The following is a 17,954-nucleotide window of genomic DNA, read 5'->3' as shown; positions in this document are numbered from 1 at the left end:
GAGACCTCTGTGGAATTGTGGGCGACTCGGAGATCGTTTTACAGTGAAACCAGCGAGCTGCTTCCCAACTTAGAGCTGTTTGTCAGCCTCTGCTGTGACAAACAGTCTGCAAGACGAAGGAACCGCAGAGACCCTGAACCTGGAAACTCTGCAGCAATCTGGGATTGTGTAAAGGTTTCTATGAGCTGCCATTTTTTAAAAGCAGGAATCAAAGAAAGGTTCAGAATTTAAACACCAAATCATTTACTTTAAATAAAAAAAGAGTAAAAAACAGCAGAGACTCCCTGATTTCAGTCAAACATGAAACTTTTCAAAGACGCTCAACCTGAGCAGCTTAACCACAAAGATGATGCTTCGTTTTGTTTGTTTTTACCCGAGACTTTCTCTCCACATTTAATTATTAACCGAGACTACAATGCTCGACGGCTGCAGGACTGCAGAGGAACTCTGGGTGACTGGGAAGCAGAGCAGCACATCATCGGCCTAAATGCAAAAAGCTGATTTATTAATCAGGTTTAATAAGTCGTGTACACGGTGCATAATCCACAGGTCTGAGATTTCCACAGTGGGACGTTTCCTCAGACGTCTTCAGCTCTCATTTCTGACCTGCAGGACTGGGATTTAATTAAAACCAGCTGACAGATAACTGGCCCAGTGACTGTGATCACATTAGCCAGTTAGAGCGGGTCGGACACAGCAGCGTCTGTTGTGCGCTCTAAGAAAAGACCACGCCTGTTTAGACTGCAGTCGCTATCAGCACGACCACAGTGCAGCGAAACACGCGGCATGAACTGGCCACACCCAGAGCTCGCAGAGGTCAGCAGCGCAGATCAGACGCGGATTAATCTTCTAAATCCCGACGACTACAAACAAAAGCAGAACGCTGGAAAGTCTTTTTGAAAACGAACAAAGGAAACGTTTACACGAGTCTCTCAGCCGCCGCTGTTGGCGACGGCATCGCTCGCCTTCCTCGCAACCTTCTCACCAAAGCTGAGCTTTAAACCATCTCCAGGTTTATGAATCTCACTGAGCCCGGAAACAGCCGCAGACCAACATGCAGTCACAGAGAGATTTAGAGTCGCCGATCCAGGGTCAGCTTTGTCGCAGCAGAAAGAGAAAGACGAGAAAATAAATATTAGATCGACCTGATGAAATACTGACGACGACTGATTGCTGGAGTCAAACTGTTTTGTCTGAGGTGCTCCCTGAAAACTCACTCAGATATTTCACCTTTAACGTCATGAGAAATCCCTTTGTTCTCCCTGCAGCCGCTCGTGTTTACTAAACATACAACAAACATTTTGGGGTTTGAGCCTGTCTGTGATATGAACACTCAGTGTCAGTGGAGTGGGCAGGTGTTTTTCCTTTAATTTGTCACACATCTGCCTAACAAACAGGTTTGCTGCTCAGCTGAAAGTCAAAGCCGTGCACGTGAGGACGGGCAGCACGTGTGTGAAATACGACTCAAACGTGTAGTTCAGTGTGCGAGCGTCTCTCAGCTGTCCCACGTACAGTAAACACGCCACATAAACTGTTTCCTGATTGCAGGAACGACACCACGACTATTAAAACAACCCACAACAACCTGTTTCACAAGCCTGAACATGACACTGCGAGCATGTTGCATCGTGATGTAAACACAAAGCAGTGTGCGTCTACTCGTTTCTCCCATCGCACACAGAAACGCACCTCCACACTCACATTGCACCTGGAGAAACACCTTCCTGTAGTTTCAGAATAAGAGCGCTGCCTCGTGACCACTGTAAGCTCCTCAGTGTCACCTCAGCTGACGGCGCAGCTACAAGTGGAACGACAACACTCAGCTTCCAGAGGATGAAACTGGGCTCGATTTTGAGGAGAAATAATCAGATTCATGTTTCATAACGATGCTCAGAATAACGTCGTTGGGTGTTCGTGTGCTTCATCCCATGAACTCGCTGACCGCGGCGTCTGAGTGACGTCGGGAGGATCGCAGAGGTCCAGATTATAAATGCAACATCAAAAGCTTCACTTAAAACTGATCTGACTCAAAATATCGTCACGTCTTCAGAAGCCGGCGCCGTGTTATTCCCACGTCTCTGTGCAGCCCGAGGCCTCTTAAACCTGCTGGATTATCACAGCTTTAGTCAGAATTTGTTGTGTTGAACATTTCATTGTGTTTCTTGATGCTACCTGTTCTGACCCGTCTACCCGACGTGATGTTTGTGTAATGTACGTTTGGTTTGAAGAGGTCCGATTTCACTGCAGCCAACTGCAAGTGACAAATAAAGCTTCATCGTCATTATTCCCCACATCACAAAAAACAACAACCACAATCAGAGGAGCCTGGATCCTTGAGGCAGACCTGGTCCTGCAAACGGACTGGTGAGAAACATCAGCAGACTCCAGCTGGTTTCGATAAAGGCGTGTTTTGGACAAACTCGCGGCACTCACAGACGTGACCGTACACGTTAAATGTGCAGCTGTGTGAGGAGATGAAGACGTGGAGATTTCCTGTGTTCAGTGTGTGGTCCTCACGGCTTTAACAAAGGAGGGGCAGAATTATCACACAATAAACTGAGAGGTCATGCAAACGTTTCCTCTCCGTTTCTAACGCTGGATTTTCAACGACACGATCGGGAGCGGCTCGGGAAACACCAGCGCTGAACTTCCTCAGGATTTAAATGAGGAGGGCACAATGACCAACCGTTCACAGGCAGAAACTCAGCAGCTCCACATTCACTCAAAGTTGTACAAACATTTCTTATTTCAGGTTGTTTTGCATCTGCGAGGACACCAGGTCTCCGATGTTGCCAAATCCTGCTATGCCACAATCTGTCCAAACATTCCCGGATCGATGACTCAGACAGCAGAACATCAACCCAAACGTAAAACCACTTTTTCCTGGAGGGAACCTAAAATATCATCAATGCAAAGATGAAAGCAAACCCGACATTAACCCTTTAAAGCCGGTCCAGCGGGCACGCTCCGTTTTGCGTAACTATTTTTAAATCCCCGTAGAACCGGAACCGCGTGAGCTAACGCAATGATTTCTTTTGCACATGAAACCGGAGGAGTTGTACTTACATCTTATGCCCTCAGCTTGTTCTCAGTCACGGTTTCCTTCCACACATAGCTTCCCAAAAACAGCATAAAAACCACTCGCAGCAACAAAAACAGAATATTCCAGAAACACGCTTTGCTGATCCGATCAGCTGTTCAAAACATTTCCTACGTTGGACCTGTCGCATGTCCGCCATCACCTGGCTGAACCGGAAGTGACGTAGTTTTTTAACCTTCGCGGCCTCATAAGCCTGTACTGGTGTTTTTAAAAGTCATGTTGACTTCATGCTTTTCTGAAGTTTCTGTGATGCTTGGAACTCAAATTGCACTGCTGGAAATAGTTTATTTGTGTTGCTGTTTTTTGGCAAATTTGCATTATAATATTTATTTTATTCTCAAAAATAAAACTATGAAAACACTCAAAATAAATTTCCTGTTGTTAGAAACTATTTTGTGCAACTTTTTTGTATTTAAAGTTTTGAGGGATAAACCTCTTAAAATGTCTCTAACTAGAAATATGTGTAAAAAAAACCCCAAAACAAAAAAGATTTTAAAATTTTCTGTAGTTTATTGCTCTTTATGTAGTTATTATAGACTTAATGCACACATATTATCAAAATTTGGGCTATAACGGTTGCATTGCTGTATAGCTACTTAAAATACTCCCACAAATGGCTCTGCAGCATGTAAAAATATAAAGAATATAAAGATAAGCTCTTAAGGTCTTAAAGGGTTAACTCACGTCAGTTATAAAAATACAGAAGATGCATTTAAAATGTTTCCAGTTTAACAGTTTTTAATCTATTTAATCAAAGTCCAGGAAACAAAAATCTGTGCAGTGTTGTTGGGAACGTGAGTGCGAGTGACTTCACACTGTTAAAAAACTACAGTCAGCACATCTCACTGCCCCGGCCTACTGTCATGGTTCACCTTCCTACAGTGGTTGGTAGGTTAAGTTACTTTAGTTTTGGTCTGTCAAAGCTCCATCTTCCAGTTTGTGAAATACTCAGAAACAATCAGAAAATCCACAGTTTACATCTTATAACGTGACACAAGTTGGATGCTTTTCCTTCCACCTGAGCCTTTCTGAGGCGGGAATATCTTGGTTTAATTACAATAATTATGAGTCGCATTATGAGTTGACCTTCAGCGCTCGAAACCTAAATTCTGGGGCAGCCAAAAGCAGCCGAGTTCAGAGCGGCAGCAATTAGCAGAATAACATCCAAATCTTCTGGGCTGAAAACCCGATGTTGATTTATTAAATTGAAAAGATTCGTGGGACGCCATCTGTTTCTGACAGAGGAATCAAGCCGGTCTGAACAGAGAGAATGAGAAGGAAAACAAACTGAAGCTGGCGGCTCGCGCTCTCTGCAAATCGGCGGCGGCGGGGGTGGGGGTGGATTATGGACCGGGGGTAATCGTCGTGTCCACAGAGGGATTACACCATGCTCGGCCTGCTGCACACGTCTCCTTTTGGTGAAGGGGGGGTTGGCAGATTGGAAAACTGTGTGGCAGAAATCTATTTTTCATCAGGGATGCTGGGACGTCAGGGTGAGCGTGACAAACACGCCCAGGCCTCGGGCACGCAGAGCCAGAGGAAGGAGTTTGGGAAGAAGCTCGGCAGCGTCAGTCAGACGGATGAAGGTGATTATTATTTAAAGTCATGAGTCACGACGACAGAGTTCAGCTTCTTTTTTCTTTTTTTTTGTCCCGTTTGGATCTTTAGCCGTCAGAATTGTTGTCTTAAGGCCAAGAAAGATGCCAAGCGGATTTATTTTACCAAGTGGATCATCATGGCCTTGCCATATTGGTCCATTTGATTGACCTTTATTATAATTATGAATTTATTGTATTTTCGGTTGCTACAAACGGGACAGACATGACTGGGGGATAGGACAGGGAGAAAGAATGAAAGAAAGAGGGAGAGAAAGAAAACCAGAGGGGAGAAGAGACGGTGAGAAGGGGGGGAAGAAAGAAAGAAAAACAAAACACCTGGATCACCTGTATGGAGAAAAAAAACAGAAGAGAAAGCAAACAACAAAGAGCAACATAATAAAAACAGCACCATCACAATAAACTAGCTAGCAGTAGATAACAGTAGATACTAAATAATAAACGATATTGTGCAGCACGCAAGATAGACAGCGCACAATGTGCTTTGAGGCAGCAGCCAAGAAAGGTGTAGTCCGCGTCTGTGAACACCCGTGTGTACACCTGTGTGCACACCTGTGTGGATCAGCACGCTTGTATTCCAAAGGTTTCTCCATGTAACGATCTGCTAGGGAGTGTGGGAGCCATAGCCCCGTCCACCAGGGTATGAAGCAGGTATGGAGGAGATCCAGGCCCCAGATATCCAGAGGCCCCAGAGTACAAGGACCCGAGGAGGACCACCAAAGGGGGGGGAACCGTGCCACCCCAGAGTTCAGCTTCTAAATGTAAACTCCAGCTCAAATGCAGGCACTCGTTTCATTGGCCCGCAGCTGCTTGAATGAGAGGTGATTGGTTGATGAAGGCAAACGGCAGGTGGAGCCGATTCTCTGACCGATGCTAAAGCACCGCAGGAAAACAGGAAACGGCGTTAAGAGTCGAGAACGACTGAAACCCACGGCGGTAGTTTTATTCATTAACACGAGGTTTCCTCATCGCGCTGCACAGACGACATCACAGGAAGTCTGTATGATGCTGAGGTCACGTGACACATGCTAACGTTACTTCCACAAACATGACTGCTACATGCAATGACTATTTTCCTTCTGAAGATTAGCAAAACAATCCAGACAAACTGACTTATTTTCTTGCTCCTCATTCCCTTCGTGCTGTGTTATGAATCAAACGCACCTCTTTGCAGCAGCTTTGACTCTGTCCAAACTCACTCGCTGCTGTGGATGACAGAGCGTTAACCTCCTAAGACCTGAACTCTTTCATGGCATGCATATTTATTTTTCCTTTGCTATTTGGGCTGATTGGGACCTGATGAATGTCAAAACAAAGAATTACCTGAGATCCACATATGAGGACATTGGTTTTAAATTTTGATAGCACAGTGGCAGCATAATGTCCTTGTAAGTGGATATCAGGCCCTTGTAGAGAAAAATTAAGTGTTTTGGTCTAGACGTCCCAAAGAGGAAGTACAACTCTGTCTGTGGAGGACGTGATGCCTGCAGGTCTTCAGTGGGGGTCGGTTAGTGAGATGCTTCCCTGCACAGGACCCAAAACTCCCTGCCAGACATCCCCGTGCCCCCCACCACCCGCCCCATTGTTCTCCACTCATTTATTTATTTATAAGTTGAGGAAATTCCCTGTAAAAAGCCACGTTAGAAAACTCTTTCAGCAGCACAGTGAGTGTTAATCCAACACTGCAGCTCCTGATCTAGCATTTGACCTCTCTGTGGATTATAAGATCATACCGGGTTATAATTCTGCTCGAGCCGCTGTAATTTAAAACCGCGGCGCAGGCGTACGTCTTCTATACTGGGATTCATGCGCTGAGCAAAGCTGCAGCCTTTTGTCGACGCACAGTTTTCTCGTCTTCCCGTCACGTATCTGCTGTTCTCACGGGAATGTTCAAGCTTCTAATGATGAGGCGAGGCAAAGCTCACCTCAGAAGCCCCATCCACATTCTTACGAGGGGCAGCCAATGAGAATAAAGTTAGCTTAAATGTAGGGATGAACTGATGGGCTGCCCAGTATAAGACAAAAAATGATTATTTTGAGTTGTAAATCATGCAAAGCTACCCTAGGAGTGTCCAAGAAGACAAATATGAAGCTGCAAATGAACAGGTGACGGCCCCTTTAAGTCGCCTCACCAACCCGCTCTTCAAATCCTTTGTTTACGAGGGGCAGCCAATCAGAGGAAAGATGGACAAAACACAGACCACACACCGACCCACAGAGCATCTCACGTCAGCCCCGATGTCCCAAAAGGAAATCTTTACAACCCCCTTCATAAAACACACATAAATAGATAAATAAATACTAAAAAACAAACTATTAAAATGATTAAAACCAGTCCTGATATAAAGAGTCTGACTCGACGTTTTTCTACGTATCTACTACACCAGTATCCTTCCACACCACCTAAATATTAATGTCAGTCAGAAAAAAACGTAATGAATACAGCTGGGTCCAATTATTTTTGCACGATGGTCTCAGTGGTGAAGACTTCTCCAAACAAAATGTTTCGTCTTTAAAATTACAAATTAACTTTGATCAGTGCGGCTTGCAGAAAGCTCATTAAACAGGCGCTTTGCATGAAACTCGGAGAATCAACATTAATAAGCTGCAGCTGCCATAATCTGATGAAGATAAAGAGCGGAGACGGAGAACGTCTGTCAGCAACACGCCATCCGTTCGGCTCCGCGCTTATCGATCTGAAACCAGATCAAAACCGAGCCGTCGTCGGGGGAAACGTCGGCGTTCCCCCAACAGGAAAATCAGCGGGAAATATTTTAATCATTCAAAGCAGGGCTTCGTTTACTGCAGCACGAATCACATTTTTTACCATAAATAAGAAAAAATGAATTAATTTCCTTTGAAGTACGATAACACAGACTTGAATATGTGGAAACCTTTGGTGCTTGTGTGCGTGACCGAGACCCCACAAAGACCCGTGAGTGTGGAAAACGCCGGCAGGAATTATTTCTGAGCCAAAACAAAGAGCTAAGATTAGAGGAAGTGTGACGGAGGACCAACAAAAACACGTCACAGGTTTAATCCTCAAATACTCAGCAGCTCACTTTGTGTCACAGATAAGATGTTTCATACAAACAGACTTTACTCGGGCTGCTCGTCCAGCCATCGTCTACCACAGTTTACATTTCACTTCCTATTTTTATATCCAAGCAACAGAATGATGTCATCTCCTCGCTCTTATTTTGAAGGTTCAGCCCTTAGTCATTCTAGCCCTGCACTTCCTGTCTAGTGTTTGCCTGTCCCAGCAGTCTCGGCCGGTCTCTGGTTGGTTGATCCTCGATGTGATTCAGGTTCCTCTTCAGAGTCTCGCTCCATGGCTGGGCGTGCTCAGCTCCACCTTCTTGGACTGGGACCATTACCCTCTCTTCTTCTCTGCCTGCAGCAGGCGCTAGTTGGTGAGCCGCTACACCGAGCAGAACGAGGACCACCAGCTGCATGACGGAGGAGCTGGAGTTCATCACAAGATGAGGCGGGTTTCAAACGAGTCACATGAAGACGAGAAAAACTCTTCTGATACCATAAAGACTCAAACATCCATCTAATCAGCCACATCTTCCAGCTCCTCTGGACGTGCACGCGACATACAGGACACATAATCTCAGTCAGTCCACCTTAACAGGCTCCTGTTCAGCTCATCTCTAAGAACACGAGCTCATTTCTGCCTCTAACACCGGCCATTATTTCCTTCTCTTTAGGAACATCGACCATGAAATCAGCACCTCTGCCTTCACACTCAGTTCTGTCTTAATCACAGCGGATCAGGAGAGCGTCCACCAAGCCGCCTCTACCTGAGGCAGCAGCTCATCCCTGCCCTGGAGCAGGGACTCCACCCTTTTCAGACTGAAACCACGACCACAGACTCGGCCTCTGCTTCACACCTGAACACAAACATCCTCAGAGGAGCTGGAGGTGATCGCACGATGAGCATCCAGCAGCGACGAGACCACCTCCACCCACTGAATGAGAAAGTCGTGAGCGTGGCGTGACTCTGCTGTAAGCTGCAGAGCAAACGTGCAGGTGGAGGACGCAGGAAGGCAGGATCCAGGCCACTGATGATCTCCACTCATGTATTAGTGATGAAGACAGAGCGGAGCTGCAGGACACGCAGGACTGAAGGAAACGAGCCGCCGTGCTCGAATTATACTTGAGGAATATTTACGCCAATCACACGACAGCATTTCAGCTTCCTGCTGATAAAAGGAGGAAACACGGAGGAGGAACGATAGACTATAATCTGTAATCTGTGACAGTTTTCTTTCCCTCGTGACACAAAGATGGTGATGCTCGGCTTCAAACCTGAACGCTTGTGTCTGCTGTTGTATGATAATGAGCTTTCCAAACTGATGCAGCAGCGGGACACTGAGGGTGACCTCTACAAACAGCTTGCTCCTGCTCACTCAGAGCCGTGTGAGCCGACAGAAAGGCAGCACCGACACCTGAAAGTTTAAAAAGTTAAAGCGAACGTTCAGAAAGACTTCCTGTTGTTGGCGAGTCCCGGGACACAAACACACACTCAGTGTTTGAGTCTTTCAGCGAGTCGTTCCTGGGAAACTCAAACACATCCGACCACATTCCTGCTGCTCGGCGTCCGTTAACCCTGCAGCTGCTTCTGCGTTTACTCGGAGAGTCCCGTTAGCCGGCAGCGAGGCGACAGCCAATCAGAGAAACGTGACGCTGGCAGAACATCAGAGAAACGCAGACATCTGCAAACCTGCAGGGTGACTTCTGCTTCGCCGTAATTACAGAGGAGAGGCGAACAGTTAAATAACAGATTTGTTGTTTTTCTCAATGAAACTGAGAAACGACCGTCTGCAGGAAAACAAATCGATATTCACAGCAGAGGCCGACACGCTGGTGCACTGTGGAGAAACACGTCCACGGCCAGGAGCTCGTTAGGAGCTCAGCCGAGTTATCACAGCCTGACAGCTGCCAGCTGATTATGTGAAGCTTGTGAGTCACGTCAACCTGGCGTCCCTGTGAAAGACGTGACACGCGCGCGCACACGCACACACACACACACACACACACACACACACACACACACACACACTGGGTTCATCCATGCTGGATGGACGGAGGAGGCGTCGGTGTGAGATGGTCAACCTAAACTTTGATGTTCGGACTGTGGACAGAAGCTGCTCAAGAACCAAAACCAGGTTGTATTAACTGTGATCTGTGTTGTGTGTCTGGGCTCGGTCACTCAGAGCTGAGCTCCTGCTGCTCCGGCCGAGTTGGCTCCGAGTATCAGGATGTGACTCCGTGGAAAACGGACGGACAAAAAGCAGGTTTGGTTTAGTTTAACAGGATCTCCTCGAAAATTAGAGGGAACCCAGATGACCCTGAGGGCAGGACGCAGGGAGTCGGGCACATTTCACAGCTTTCACTTTCTCTACATGGATTTTTTTTTTTTAATCAAAGGCTATTTTCATCACCTCGAGCCAAACTGAACCACGAGCGCACGTGGACTTTTTGGGAGAGGTGAAGGAGCAGCTCTGTGATGGACAGAGGTGCCTTTCAAACGAGGCAAAATACAAGTTTTGTAACAAAAAATAAAAAATGTTCCCTCAGCACAGAGAGTTATTGTTTTGGAGCCAAAAGCGACGATGTCGCCGCGATTCTTTCACACGGGTCATCAGAGGAGGACTGAAATCAGTCTTTAAGCTCTTCATCACACAGTTGAAGATTTATCAGCACAAAGCTGATGACACAATAAGCATAAACATCTTATTAGCCGATAAGGTTTCAGTGCAGTATCAGTCTGTTTGATTTGCTTCATCGCTTTGCATAATGTCAGGATGAAACGAATGTGGACACGTCTCAGACTGCACTCGGCTGTCAGCACCCAGTTTTCAGGGTTTAGTCGCAGCTAAAGTGTTGCAGGTCAGCTTGTTAAGGTGGTAAATTAGCAACAATGCAGAGCTGATATATGATGACCCTGATCCAGTAAAACTGTGCGAGTCTACAGAAAACAGCTCTGCACACAAACACGAACTTTACGGCCTCTCGCCCCACTGTGACGCCTCACAGCAGAGACAGCCACGAGTCACGAGGCCGTTTCTACCCTACAGACCCACAAACGTGACGAGGTCAGAGGTCACCTGGAGGTGGAAGCACATTATCGCTTCAGTGATAATTATCGTGTGATATTTGACTTTAAATAAAGGATTTAATTAGTGGTTTTCTCCACATTAGAGCTCAAAAAACCAACTCTGGTTACGTGGACGTGGTCAGAGCGGTCCAATCAGACGCAGTGTGTGAGGGATGCTGTTCACGTGTGGCTCACATTTCATTCGTGTGTAATGTTTTGAGTCTACTTTCCGCAGCGCGTTCATTTAACTGCAGGCCAGCTGACATGGACATGAACGAGCTGCACATGTGCAAACGATGCTGCAAGGACCCAACACTGATCTGCATTGTTGCTTTGCTCCTCCCGTCCGTGTCGTTCTGTCTCTGACTTACACCCGCAGAGCCGAATCAGAGCTCAGGGAAACGTCGCCGTCAATAACAGTCTGCTCCGCTGTGCGCTGCCATGCAGCCAAAAACATACAGAGACATGATGTCAGGTCCTCACAGACCGACTCAGCTGTTTTATATTTGTTCACTTAATAAAACGCAAAATAACAAATCCTTTAAAAGCTCTTTGTTAGTGGAAACCTCAGCGTGACTCATCAAACAGCTCTCACTGACACTGAGGAGGACAATGAACATGGCACAAGTGCCTTCATAACATCATCATCATAATAATGATAACAATAATATTAAAGGATTGATGACACATCAGATGGCAAATAGACACTGAAACATCTTCAGATCCATGATGTAAACACACATTTTTACACAACATGTGAACAAGAAATACCAAAAATACCCCAAAACTCTTCCCAGGTTTGGTCTGGATTATGGGAGCCCACCATAGACCCAGGTCCACCAGAGCTCATCTTTATATTTTTAGATGCTGTAGAGACATTTTTGGGCGCATTTTGGGAGTAATGTTATACATTACTACAACCGTTATATCGGAAAGTTTAATAAGATGTAAGGATTAAGTCCACCAGTAACTAGATAAATTGCAAAAAAGTGCAATAAACTACAACAAAATTGAAAATCGTTCTCCTTACAGAAACTTCAGAGCTTTATCCCTCAAACCTGTAAATGCAAACGTTGCACAAAATAGTTTCCAACCACAGGAAATTTATTTTGAGCATCTTCATAGTTTCATTTTTGAGGCAAACTCATTTTTAGAAACTGCAGCAAAAACTAAAATAAACATTATTGTGCACAATTTGCAAAAAAAAAACAAAACATAAAAACAGCATGTGCATCAAAATAAACCGTTTCCAACAGTGCAATTTAAAAGCAAAAAAAAAAATGAACAGCTGATGGGATCAGCAGGGCGCTTCTGGATTGTGATGTTTTTGATGTCACAAGCGCTTTTTATGCGATTTTTGCAAAGTCATACGTAAAAGGAAACTGCGACCTGGGACAAGTTGAATGCATGTTATGCAAGTACAACTCCTCCGGTTTCATATGCAAAAAAAAAAAATGATTGCGCTGGCTTATGTGCTGTGTACACAAATGGGAGCGTGCACGCTCCGATGGGCTTAAAGGGTTAAATAACTCTGTGGTTGTGTCACCTACAGATAAGCTCAGTGTTCTCATGTCAAGATTGTGACAAACTGCTGAAGTGCAAAGACTGCTTCTTGTGATGTGAAACCTTTATCAGGCCAGGTCCTTATTTTCCAGGGTTATGTTCCAGGACTAGAGACGTCCTGTTTCCAGGATGTGTGCTAACCGTGTGTGAGGTGTTCTGTGGGTCAGAGAGGCGACCGTACCTATGAGAGCCTGGAAGAGATTGCTCTGGAAGATGTCGATGACCCTCTGGATGGAGTGTCGGAGCTGCCGGTCCTCGGTGTGGTTCAGCTTGGCCCGGTACTGCTCCAGCAGCTGCAGCGCTCGCTGTGCGTCTGTACAACAGGAGGAATCAGCGAGAGGTGAGCCGGGGACACGACAGAGCCGAGGCTCAGCGACTAACGAGGACTGATCTGAGACGAGATGGCAGCAGAGGGCCGCTTCAAACCGTCAGACGGGCACAAATAATCCCTCTGTGCTGAAACGCTGAGCTGCACTGGCAGCAGGCACGCACCGGGAGATGGAAATACTACTTTAAAAATCCAAACATGCATGCGTTTAAGACTGCGGGCAGGTTTTAAAGGAGTATAAATGAAGTTAAAGAGGCCTCTCCCCAGCGGATAAGTATAAAGGTCAGAGTATCAGGCTCGGCTCAGAGGGAAGCATTAAGGACAGATTTACTACATGTCTGCTGCTGACAGTCACATTCAGACCGAAGCAAATCTGATAAAATGATTAAGCTGAAAGTAGTAAATAGAAAGTCGACTCAAATCATGACCCGAAGGCTTCATTCAGAACTTTGTTTTAAATTCGAGGCTTCAACTAAAGATCATTTTAATGCAGATCATCGTCCAATAACACCGATCGATCACAGACATGCAAACAGCGTAACATCGCTGGACGTGGAGAAGATTCAGGACTTTGACTGTAACTCTGTTTGATGGTCACATTTCTGCTGATTTACTTGTTGGTGAATCAGCTTTAAATAAAGGTCAGTGCGTGACTGCAGCACGGCAGCGAGAGCGTCGGCTCGGCGCCGAGTTTCAGGAAGTCAGAACCTGAAGGAATCTACCGAGCTCGTTATTGTTGAGCGATGTCATGTGACTCTTACGACTTCTAATTAACTGGATCATTTACAGGACAGAAGAACCTCACACAGACAGATGCATTTTATTAAAAAACTGATGCTTCCTGGACAGTTATGCACACAGCGACACATTTACCATCAGATTGTTGTTTCTACCATCATTAACCTGCTCTCTCACTTCGATTCATGCCTGCTGCTGATTGGCTGTGAGTCTCGCCTGTAAATAAAACACACAAAGCCCGAGGAGGCGGCGCGTTGGGCCTCTCGCCTCCGTCAGCACTGATTTAGATGAATTGGCAGTTCGCTGCGTCCTGCTTCTGGTCTTGGTTTCATTATTGTTGTTTCAAGCTTAATTTAGGCAAGAAGCCTGAATCCTTCGGCTCACGCTGGAACCAGCAGAGAAAACTCCAACTAAGACATAAAACCATCAAAACCATAAAACAACGTGGAGCTGGAAATGCTGGCAGGAGGCCGCTGGTGTCGCAGTCGGTCACAGAGAGGACGCTGCACCGGAAACATGGTTGTGGTTGCTTCGTCACGTTGGATTGGTCAGTTTAGGAATACTATTTTTTCCCGTCTCCAGGCCTGTGTGACTGAACGGTTTTAAGGCTTCGGCTCTTCATCGATACGCGTTTGAACATTCAGCCATCACGAAAGTGACGTGATGAAAGAAACACGTCGGCCACGACGTCGATAAATGTCCCCTCGCTCACAAATGTTCGAGTGTCTGTAACGATCCTGATATCTGCCAAAGTGTGTCTCGGAGATCACACCCTGCCAGCATTAAACTGCCCGAAACACAAAGCCTCGGGGTCCTGTTCACTGATAACGTCCAGGAAGGAACCAAGTCTACGTTCACAAAGCGCCAAAAACCGTCTAAGTCCAGCTGAACTCGAGCTCGGAGCGAATGTTTCACTGAATGAAGACCTCTCGAATCAAAGAAGAAATAAAGCTTTTCAAGGGCTGCTGAGAACCTGCACACACGCCTGAGTTAGAAGGTGTAACACTGTAGCTGAGGTGGAAAACCACAGATCTCATTTTAAAAGCCACATTAATTGAAAGTATGAACTTTTAATACAACATAAACCAGGCGATTTGTGTCACAGCGCAGAAGACATTTAATATCACACTCCTCCGTCTTCACTTCTGGTTTATTAGGAAGTGAAAGTTTGAGACGGAGATTGTGACGGCCTACAAACCCTCAGCTGACCTGATGCCTGATACGCTGACCTCACAGCTGACCTCACAGCCCACATGTCAGTTTCTAAACAGCAGAAAATTTCCTCAGCCAATTAACAGCTTTAAATTAAATTCTCTCTGCTTGTGTCGGTCTTTGAGGTTTGACCCAAATCAACATATCTGCGCACGTCGCTGTGAGCGCTAAAACGTGGAGCTTAAATACATGATGGTGAACGCTGGTGCGTTATGTGGTGTGAGCTACAATGGAAGCTGCCAACTTTAAAAGACTTCATTTAAGTATCAGCTGATGTCTTTCTCCGTCCTTCAGCTGCATGAGGTTTGTCAAATATGTGGCCCGAGGACCAGAATGGGCACGGGTCCTATTCAAGACAGTGGAGTGATTAACAGCTCACACTTTCCAATAAAACACACGTTTTATGTCCGTGTCAGTTTCACTCAGGAGTGGGTGTGTGTGGATTTAATATTTCTATATTTAAATATTTGTTTAAAGGCACAAAATGCTGCTGTTTGCTTAGAAAATCTCCACCTGTGAAGGTTTTTAATGCAGAGGGACAAATACAGCAGTGATGTCTTTATAGTTCAGGCTTTTACACTGAATAAAAGGAACATTTAGACGTTTTTTAAACTGCAGTGGTTTTGCTGGTGCAGCCCACCTGAGCTCAGACTGGGCTGTACGTGAACTGCAGTGACTGAAACACTGAAACACTGAATACTTTGTGCAGTGACTCATCCACACTGATGGCACAGTTTAGGTTTGTTTTTGCAGTTTGCAGAAAAAAACGATCATTAAAATGTTTCTTGTCTTTTCATACTGAGGGAGGCTAAACATAATTACTATGGATAATTAGGAGGCATTTGACGCACCATTTGCAAGGCTTTTGAAATTATCTTTATTTTTCCTGGGATCAAAGTGGAGGTCTCCGTACTTATGAATGAGTTCACTAAATTAGAACATTTTTCTAAATTTTTACAGTTAATCTAATTCATGAAATGTGCACTTAGCGCTGGGAACGAGGTGAATCTTTCATTCAGTTAAATGAGTGGCTTTTCTTTAACTCACTGCCTCCACCGCCCCGGGCACAATCTTTATTTTTCCCGGGATAAAAGTACAGTTATACACGGTTAATAACGTGTAAACTAACTCAGAATATTTTTCTAAATTTTTACAGTTCATTATATTCCTAAATCGCGTGCTGACTGCTGAGGACGAGATGAATATTTTATTCATATTAGAGTTTATTTTTAGTTCTCCACACAAGGTGCCCCATTTACAACTTGGTTAGCAGCAGTGGCTAACCGGCTAGCTCCTACTTTAACTGACTTCACCTGACTTGGCACGGCTCCGCTCAGCTCAGCAGGGCCAAAGCGAGCCGTGTGGGCCGTGTTCGGCTCGTGTGGCGTGTGAGCCGCTGCGTGTCCCGTGTTTGTTCGAGTCCTGTGTGTCTTTAAAAACGAAGGAGCAGTCGGAGTTTGAACGGCTAGCCTGCTAGCTTGCTAGTTAATATGTGAAGTGAAAGCGGCTTACCTTTCTTTCTCACTGGCATGGTGGTGGTCTGGCTCGGCTAGATCCGCCTCAGCCGCATGCAGTCCTCACACAGGACGGTTTTTGTTCGCGGTTCCGCCGGATAAACCCGCCGCTGTCACCGCTCCAAGTCAGGGCTGAAGAAAATCCCTCCGAGCCAAAAGCCCTCCGGACGGAGCGTCGGGGGACAGACTGGCACAACAACAGCGAGCCTCCGGGGACGGCTCAGCCAGCAGTCCCGCTAACAAGTGAAGCTCCGCTGAGCTACCGACTCTCACAGATGTAGTTCCCCGCCGGAGAGGCTGTATGCGCCGGCGTGCACCGCGCAGGCTGACTCTGGAGCTGACTCCGAAAAGTGCAGATCTGGCTCGGACCGTGCGGGACCTGCAGTGTGCCAAAGTCCGGGAAACACCCGCTGCTGTGCAGGCGGCGCATGCATGAGCTGCCCGCTGCTGCTGGGTGGAGGAGGAGCGGCTCCGGAGCTCTGCGGGTTCGTCCAGAAATAAAAAAAAACTTCAAAGCCAGGCTGGCGGCACACCTACACTCACTTATCCCGCACTGGTCCGCACCGCTCCGCTGTGTCCCCGCCTGCGACGTGCATTCGTGTCAAACTTCTGTGAAATCCCTCCTCCTTCCTCCCTCTTTTTTCCTTTTTCCTCTTTTCTTCTTCTTCTCCCTTCTCCTCCTCCTCTCCCTCTCCAGCACCTCCCCAGGTCTACAAATTCCCAAACTTTCCTCCAAAATGGCGACTCAGGGAGCTGGAAACGTAAACCATGTGATTTCCAAAAGCCTACCCCTCCGACCTGCCGCCCAATCATGCAGCTCACCTACAAGGCCAAGGAGGAGGAAGAGGAGGGTCAGGGAGGAGGGAAGGAGGCAGGGAAGGAGGCGCGGGGGGATAAACTTTGTGAAGGGGGGGAAGTGAGAGAAAGGAGAGAAGAAGGAGAGAGGAAGGAAGAGGAGTGAAAGTTGAGGAAAGCAGAGGGAGAGGTGAAAGGAGATGGAGGTGAAAGCGGGACAGATGGATGAAAACACAGAGTCAGGCTTCTGTTTTTATTTAAACCAAATAGATGTAGATAGAAACGAAAACAAACACACGTAGAAAACAATGAGATAAAGAAAATGTAGATCATAGAAATGATTAAAAATAAATCAGCTGAAATAAGAGACGAGAATTCAAAACACCCAGAGGACTCTCACTGTGTCTCCTTTGTGTTGAAGGTTTAATTATAACCTGATAAAACTGGCGTTTTGTCCATCGAGCCACTCCTGTATTAGCACACGAGTCTCTGAAGGCGTGGCACACCTTGGTTTGGGCAGCTTCTTATTGGACGACCCATTTACCTGCATCTGTGAACTCACTGATGCTCAGAGACGCATGAAGCATCTGCAGCGGCTGCTTCAGGTTTCTGTGTTTCACTCATCGTTCCCTCAGTTCTCACTGAGTTCAGAGAAGAAGGATGAATGGATGCTGTGTGAAGATGGCATGTTCTCCCTAACATGTACGCTCACTTACATACATGTTAACAACCCCATCAGGCTCCGTTAGCCAGCCTGTGCTTCACATGATGCGACGGGCTCCACCCTCCCGCAGCTGATGAAGCTGCTAAAACAGTGGATGGATGCTCCAACTGCCCAAACACAGTCCACAGGTCCAGGTCAGGGGTGAGCTGAGGTGAAGCCTGTGTCGCCATCCAGCTGTCAATCAAAGAAACTACGCCCCCAATAATGCAGATTTTATGACTTAATACAATTTAAACAGGTGAGTTATGGCAGTACAGG

The 17,954-nt window shown here is 46.3% G+C and overlaps 1 protein-coding gene across 8 annotated transcripts in view; it reads right to left on the bottom strand.

The window, feature by feature from the left end:
- dlg1b (discs large MAGUK scaffold protein 1b) overlaps nucleotides 1-16,895 on the bottom strand; it is a 100,385-nt gene extending 83,490 nt beyond the window's left edge. For 3 of the 8 annotated variants that reach the window (XM_084912185.1, XM_084912191.1, XM_084912190.1), the window contains exons 1-2: nucleotides 16,176-16,895; nucleotides 12,567-12,698 (exon numbers count right to left, since the gene is read on the bottom strand). In XM_084912185.1, the coding sequence (XP_084768311.1) occupies nucleotides 12,567-12,698; nucleotides 16,176-16,194 (151 nt within the window). In that variant the 5' untranslated portion in view covers nucleotides 16,195-16,895. The remainder of the gene's footprint in view (nucleotides 1-12,566; nucleotides 12,699-16,175) is intronic. The other 5 variants (XM_084912192.1, XM_084912187.1, XM_084912188.1 and 2 more) reach the window with 3 other exon arrangements.
- Between the last annotated feature and the right edge of the window lie 1,059 nt (nucleotides 16,896-17,954).

The sequence above is a fragment of the Perissodus microlepis genome, chromosome 18 (assembly GCF_051167445.1).
Source record: "Perissodus microlepis isolate ML-2025 ecotype Zambia chromosome 18, ASM5116744v1, whole genome shotgun sequence".
Classification (NCBI taxonomy): domain Eukaryota; kingdom Metazoa; phylum Chordata; class Actinopteri; order Cichliformes; family Cichlidae; genus Perissodus; species Perissodus microlepis.
The sequence above is the reverse complement of the archived record's forward strand: the minus strand, read 5'-3'. Positions and strand labels throughout refer to the sequence as shown.